Genomic DNA, 7,565 nt, shown 5'->3' on the forward strand with positions numbered 1-7,565 from the left:
AGAGCGCTCTTGACTGTGGCGAGTTCTCTCCGCAACATGGGAGAGCGCTTTTGCAAGCGTGGGATACGTTCCCCTGTCCTCATACCTGAGAACATTCACTGCCACCTACCGGACTGATGTTAATTTAGCCTACTAAATGATTGGTTTTACTTGTAATAACCGTGAGGTCGTGACATTGTCCTTGTTTGTTTCTTAATAGTATGCTCCAGCTGTTGTAGTGGACAACTTAGTCAAAAGTCCGAGCCACTAACATGTGGGATTACAAAATGTTTAAACGCGTGCATAACGGCTATTTAGTGGTAGACCTTGGTTGGGTGTTTTGCCCATTTAAAAGCAACAGAGAAAAAAAATCCACAGACAGACCTGTTTACTGTAGCATATAATTGTTCCAAGGTGCAAACAGTGAACATACCAAGAACTCCATACCAGTGCATTCCTACTTCCTGGTCACCTGTGTGCATATACATGTGAAAGTGACCCATCATACAGTGCCAACTAGTGTACAAATGAAGTGCAATACAATGACAAACTGTAGACAAGGCCAAAAAAGTTCATTCAATGATTAATGTGGATGAGAATCATGTGAAGTACAGGGAGGCTGCCTTCAGTACCATGGGAGTTCCTTGTCCCTCTTCATCCCCATGTGTATATGCAAGACCAAGGATTGTTCAATTACAGTACAGTTGGACTGAAGGGTAAAATGCCCTACTCATGCAAACTGCTTTCACCTCCAGATGGCCATTGAAGCCTGATCTGATTGCATTGCAAATTACCAGTGAGGAGAAAGAGGTTAGTGCAGGCACTACAGTCCCGCCACAAATCCCTCCCCTACAGCAACGTTTATCTAGACTAGAGCATTGGGCTATGCTCCCACAAACAGAGGGGAAATTCTGTAATTAATATCTGTAAGATCCAGTATTTAATGAAAACTGAAACTCCTAAACTATCACACTGTTTGGAAATTGCATTCTGTGTACACTTGTCTGGAACTGCATCGCTAAAGGATCACTGCCACTACCTCACTTTTCAACCAATGTGGAAGAATTGAGGAGCAGACTGAAGTATAGGGGCAATTCAGCATTACTTGGAGGACAATGGAACTGCATCATAACAAAACAGGCAGAGAGATCACTTTCTAAGTCTCCAAGGTCTGCTGCCCCATCAGAGGGACCTTGAGATCATGTGGTAAACTAATTGACTTTACAATCAGAGAGCAGACAAGTCTCATTTCCTTTAGATGGTGACGCATCACAGCAACAGCCCACATTAGCAGAAGCAGTGTTTTTTTATGAAGCAATATTTAATAACTCCACACCCCCAGGCAAGGAGCACAATGTGCAGCTAGGAGTTTAACCCTGAAAAGGCCCCGGGGAGAGGCAGCAGCGCCATGCACTGAATATAGATTTTTGTGTTTTCCCCTTTGCTGAAATCTTGCCATACACTTTGAAGGCGGGTGGAGTAATTCCTTTTATCCCATCCGTTTCACTTTGATCACTTGTTTTTAGTTAAACAACCCCCCCCCCCCCATGCACGAGTCTGCTGTGGATGCCAATGTGGTGCTTACCATGACAACATATCACATACATTAATCTTGCTTTTTAAAATCAAGACAAGCCATTGAAAACTAAAGATTTATTTAAAAATTGTTCATAAAGGTGGTAAAAACACAGGGTAAATCAGTCGTGTCAACAGTGAGAGTTGGACAGTTTGTTAATGTAGGCGTAAGCCCTGGTAGATGTCAGCTCTGGAAGACAGCTGACCCTGAGTAGCTTGACATTGTCATACTTCTGCTTGATTGACTGGAGAAAAAAATAAGTTTCAGTTAAACATTGCTGTGTGGCCCTACAGTACATCACTGGGCTAGAAGTCATCTAAAGACTGGGCTCACCAACTGCTTCATGCTGCCATCACTCAAGCGCTCCAGCATCTTGGCAATGCATTGCATCACAGGTAGCAGAGAGACCTCTGTGTAGCCTGTGTAGTGCTGTAGGGCTGGGGTCTATGGAGCAAACGTTAAGTATCAATTCAGTGACAACAGAACAGTGTTGAAGTTGACACACATCACTTCATAACTGTAACTTTATCAGGAATCCTAAACCAAAGAAATCTAATGGATTATGGGGTTAGAAGTGTCTAGTTTCATACACTTCCCATAAGTCAAAGTATTCATTGCTCATAACTGACCCATTCATAACCAGCAGAATCATGAAGGATCCTGGATGATAAAGCAAGAGCTGCTGCAGCGGTCAGGGATGGTGGATGGTGAACTGAGGCATAGTCCAGAAGGGTCAGCTCCAGCAGGTATTTAGCCAGACCATAACCAACAGGCTGAAGCTAGAAGATAAATGTACTGGCATGCAATATCATTTGTTGCCATGTGGCTCTGAACCAATGGTCACTTAAATAGCTGTTCAGCAAGTACAATTAAGGAATAAACAAAAATGTTGTCAGCACAGGAAGTAGGAATGCACAGCATGAAGCAAATTGGGTGAGTTTGCGTCAGGAGAACTAAACAATGTGTATTAGATTTTCAAATTCAAAAACTCACCTTCCCAACCTTGGAAGCTCTCCTTAGAAAGTGAACTGGTGGTGGTCGTCCCAGTTCATAGTTCAAGGCTTTCAGAATGGTAACTTCCATCAAGCGTATCTCAGCACAGGAGTAGGTGAAGTCTGTTATATGGGCAAAGTCCTTCACCACGGGAGGAGCGATTTCCTCGTACTTGGAAGCGATGAGCATCGCAGTGACACCAACCAGTTGCAGAGACGTCTTTGGCACTGGATAGTCCTGAGCAAAAGAGAAAACGATGGATAAAAAAAACAAAACAAAGTCAAATGTATCCGACCATCAGAGGAAAAACAAGCCATACCTGGAGAAAGCGGTCAATGATCCCAACAGTCATGTAGAGGGTCTCCTGGTGCAGTCTGAACTGCTTCTGGACCTGTACCAGCCAGTCAACTAGAATACTCCGCATGCTCCCAGTCACATCACAACCCTCCAGATGACATGGTTTTATAGCCATGGCAACCTGTCACACAGTAAGAGAGGGGTCTGTGGCGAGACACAGGATCTTGACTAATAATGGTTCATGTAGTGAAAAAGGGAAACCGGTGTTGCCTCTGACAACCCAAATAAAATAAAATCCCATGAAATTGAATTAGGCTCAGAACAAACGAAAGATAGTTGAAATTAGTCCCAAAACCTCCAGGTTCCTTAGATGAGCGTAAATGTCCTTCACATAGTCACTGCACAGCAAGGAGTCGCCCGCGTCTGCGGAGTCCACATCTGGGATGTTGAGCAGGGCACGTGAGAAGGCCCGTGGCACATTGAGCCCCTCGTCCCGAGTGGCCTCTTGGCTCGGAGGCTGCTCAGGGGCAGCTGGAATGGGCTTGGCCTAAAGAACCAGATATAGAGAAGTGGATGGAATTCTCTGTGAAGCTGAACTACAGACAACGAGTGCACAACATCCATGACAACTCAGATTTTAGCATATTGGATTAACATGAGACATTTCCATAGAGTAGTGATGTATATCTAACTACAGCTAAGCCCGGCTTTAACCTTCTCTCCTTAAAATCTCACCTGTCTGACCAGATCACAGTTGCCAGCCCCAGTGTTCTCCTTTGAAATAACATGGACTCTTTCAGTGGTGCTCTGCTTACATTGAGCTGGTTTGACGGGAACAGATGTCTGTTTCTCAGGAAAATAAAACGCAGATAATTATTCAAACGTTGTACCAAAAACTGAACCACACCGTAATTAAAATGTATTAATTGAAAAAAATAAAAATTTACATTCGTTTTAATCCCTTTGGCATTGTTCAGTTTCCTTGCTACATTTCCCAAAGGCACCCTGGACCTCAGGCCATATGAGGTGGCAGGTTTTCCTGGTAAGGAAACATTCTCCTCTGACTTGGTCTGGACCTTCAATTCAACATTTAAAAGCACAATTCTGAGTTTGTCCAACAGTAGCCCATCACTTGGTTTGGTAATTAAGTGTATTTACAAATACTAAAATAGCAATGTATATTTTGGGTTAATACATGGACGACGAGGCATTCATAATATTCTTCAATACCCAATGGGCATAAATTAAGTGAAATGTCTACTGAACAGAAGGAAATATCCTAGCTCTTGAGAACCTAAGGCCATACACAAGGGATAGAAATATCCCAGAGTGTGCCTTCACAGTAGCCAAATAAGAATGGTTGATTACCTCAAGATGAGACAGCCACATGACAAATTACAACATTCTTGTACCCAGTAAAACCAACGACAGTTCACTATTAGCCTAACCATAAATATCAAAGCATCAGTCATACCTTTACATTTGGAACTGCACATGTCTCCTGATTGGTAGGATTGGTCTCTTTCACAGGCAATTTGGACCTCAAGTTGTAAGGCATTGAGACAACAGGTTTTGCAGTAATAATGGTCTCTTCTGGCCTTGCTTTTCAGGTTAGGGCCACCTATAACAGATCTATAGAATATGTATCCTTCAGAACATAAAATACGCTGTACCAGCCCATCAACAAAGTTGATGGAAACCCACAGGCTAATTTATCACTGACCTGTACTCAGGGGTAGACATAACAATATATAGTAAATCTGTCTCCATCCATTTAGTACAATGTTATGCATTTGCAGCATGTGTGACATGTCACAAATTCCAATTTGTAGGGCTTAACATTAGCTAGGTGGCTAACACTAATGTTAGCTAGGTTATGAGTTAGGTTTAGGGTTAGTTAACATGCCAAGTAGTTGCAAAGTATCTAAATAGCAGTTCAGAGTTTCTAATTAACTAAAATGTTAAAGTTGTCTGATGAGATTTGAACACGCAACCTTTGGGTTGCTAGACATTCCCACACACCCTCTTTACAATTTTGCCTTAAGTAAGCTTGTCTTATGGAGCCATGACAAAATGTAACATATAATAGTGTCCCAGATTTACGTTTACTATGGTACGTCTAGTCTATGACAGCAGGTAGCAAACTTTGCACTGGCAGTAGCCTACTGCAGCCAAATATATGTATATATAAATCATTGACAGAAGCTTACATGCGTTATTCTAGAAGCCACAAGGAACAATAACCCGCAAAAGAACAGAGAGCGCTGGGGTTCAACTTCACTGAGATTCAATGACATTTACAGCTGCCATGTAGTGCGTTCACAGCAACAGCTGTGTTCAATGACATTGATTAGAAATTAGACTCATGCTGCGTTCGTGTAACCACATACGACTGGGAAAGTTCCAATAGAACGACCCTCCAACTGGTAATTAATTACTAGTTGGAAACTTCTATATAATCCTCATGCCGCGTTTAAGTACCAGTCGGAATGTTTTACTTGCTTACTGGTTGTAGTTATACACGTGACGTGCAAGTCAGAAATTGAGTTTTTCTAGTTCGGACTGGCACATGAACGTGGCATGAGCGCCCACTTCTCTATTAAGGAAATTACCGCGATTATATCGTTTTTGGCAGTTAAATGCAAAAACAAAACATTATTTATAAAAGGCAATCTATTACAAAATATATGTTAACACTCATTTATTTACAAGCATGATAGCTGTACTTTCAGTTTTCTGGTTTAAGCAGCTGGTTGGCCATTAGCCAATATTGGCGTTTCTCAATGAGTTCAAAACACGCGAATCATTTACGACGTCACAACTGGTAAATTCCCAACGCCTACTTCTCTCCGAATGCAGCATAAGTCCATAATTTAAAAAACAATTATCTAGGGCTAGGCTACTTCAACTGCGCTTAGACAAGCGTCTTTTGACATCAGATATTTTTCAGAGCTGATCTGATTAGTCAAATTTGGCAAATGAGTGAAAAAAATATCAGAATTGGGCTGCCTGTCTAAACGCAGCCTTCTAGCTTTACACACAAGACCAGATGACTGAACGGCATGTAGGACACATTCCCGTTGCCCCTGACCTCTGGGCCCCGACCCATCATAATATAGTGGGCTAGTTTATGAAAATTAGATCATTAATATGATTCACAGTTTCATAGAGTATATTTGAGTAGTTCAGAGATATTTTCAGAGACCCCCTATAAATCTTTAAAAACATGTTTTTGATTGCCCTATAACTTCTACCACTGTACTTTTGAATTAGTCATTGGTTCCCTGTAACACTTGAAATGTGTTATGAATGGGTTTGCATTTAGATGTTTTAAAAATGGATCAAAATTCAAATCAATGGTCTTGTAGTATTGATTCATTATGACACACAGTTTATGCTTTTGTTCTTGAGCTCCTCTGTGAAGCCCCAGTGTTCACACAGATGTGAAGGTAAGTGGTTGGAGAAGTCAGAGGGAGATTACAGTACAGAGCCTGCTTTATATTGATAGGCTTTATATCTCCTGCTACGAGAACACACAGGAACACACACACACACACACACACACACACACACACTGAATATCAGACTGTTTTCCTACCTACAGTACCTTGGGTATTGTCGCTGGCATTTCAGTTTCAAGTCATGCAACAACAACATACTCTCGTTTAGCAAACTGAGCTCTTTGAGAAACATCAATAATTCAAACAGTTTTATATCGGGTAAACACTGCAGCCTGCAAATCTCACTCCACCCTCCACTGGTCTGACTGCATTCATACAAACAAGAAATGAGTACTGGGTCAAGTAAGGCACTGGCCACCAATATCTACAACTGCTATGCCTACCCAGAGGCCACGGGATCTGTAACCAGCTTTAATTATGTAATACAGTAATGTAAGCTGCTTAGCAGATGCTTTTATCCAAAGTAACTTACTGTGCAATGAGTACTTACATGTGTACTATGTGTTTGTGGTCCCAGTGGGATTTGAACCCATGACATCTGCATAGCTAGCACCCCACTCTAAACATCAGTCATGAAGGCAGCGTATGGACAGTCTATATTCTGCAGCTGTCCATATTCTCTGTACAAAGTCTACCTCATCAGTCATGTCAGGTGACTGAGGCTATGAATATAAACATGATATAAACCTGTGGTTCCAACTTCCAACCTAGCACAGCATACATACAGAGGTAAGAGTGTCATACGGGTGGCAGGTAGCCTAGTGGTTAGAGCTTTGGACCAGTAAACGAAAGGTTGCTAGATTGAATCCCTGAGCTGACAAGGTAAAAATCTGTCATTCTGCCCCTGAACAAGGTAGTTCCTAGGCCATCATTGAAAATAAGAATTTGTTCTTAACTGACTTGCCTAGTTAAATAAAGGTAAAATCAATTTTAAAATTATCTTTGTCCACTGTTTCACCAGTAAAGCATCAATATTGCAATGCAGCTCTGCTCTAGTGCAGTTCATGTTCAGGTCCCCCACGTCCGCTTTCGCTGTTTGATTGCATTGCTTTGTTTGCTATCCCATTCCTGTCAATCAACGTGGAGACCAGATAAACACAGACCATCACAAGCCAAGGGCAGAGGCAGGTGGCTTCAGCAGTTCATTCAACATCACAGTGGCTGTCACCTGTGGTCACTAGTTCCATAGAGCCACCTAGCAGGTGAGATGAAATGCAGTATTAATGTTTCCTGTTCTGTGAGGGCGGACAGGGATAGAT

General features: G+C 42.0%; 1 protein-coding gene across 1 annotated transcript; it reads right to left on the reverse strand.

Moving 5' to 3' along the window:
- Window positions 1-1,611: 1,611 nt before the first annotated feature.
- LOC139384799 (G2/mitotic-specific cyclin-B1-like) lies at window positions 1,612-4,403 on the reverse strand. The gene is made up of 9 exons (XM_071129682.1): window positions 4,320-4,403; window positions 3,793-3,921; window positions 3,581-3,688; window positions 3,201-3,392; window positions 2,868-3,026; window positions 2,549-2,785; window positions 2,185-2,334; window positions 1,889-1,999; window positions 1,612-1,799 (listed from the first exon to the last, which is right to left on the reverse strand). The coding sequence occupies exons 1-9, from the start codon at window positions 4,401-4,403 to the stop codon at window positions 1,686-1,688; spliced, it is 1,284 nt and encodes a 427-aa protein (XP_070985783.1). The 3' UTR covers window positions 1,612-1,685.
- Between the last annotated feature and the right edge of the window lie 3,162 nt (window positions 4,404-7,565).

Source organism: Oncorhynchus clarkii, chromosome 26 (assembly GCF_045791955.1).
Source record: "Oncorhynchus clarkii lewisi isolate Uvic-CL-2024 chromosome 26, UVic_Ocla_1.0, whole genome shotgun sequence".
Lineage (NCBI taxonomy): Eukaryota > Metazoa > Chordata > Actinopteri > Salmoniformes > Salmonidae > Oncorhynchus > Oncorhynchus clarkii.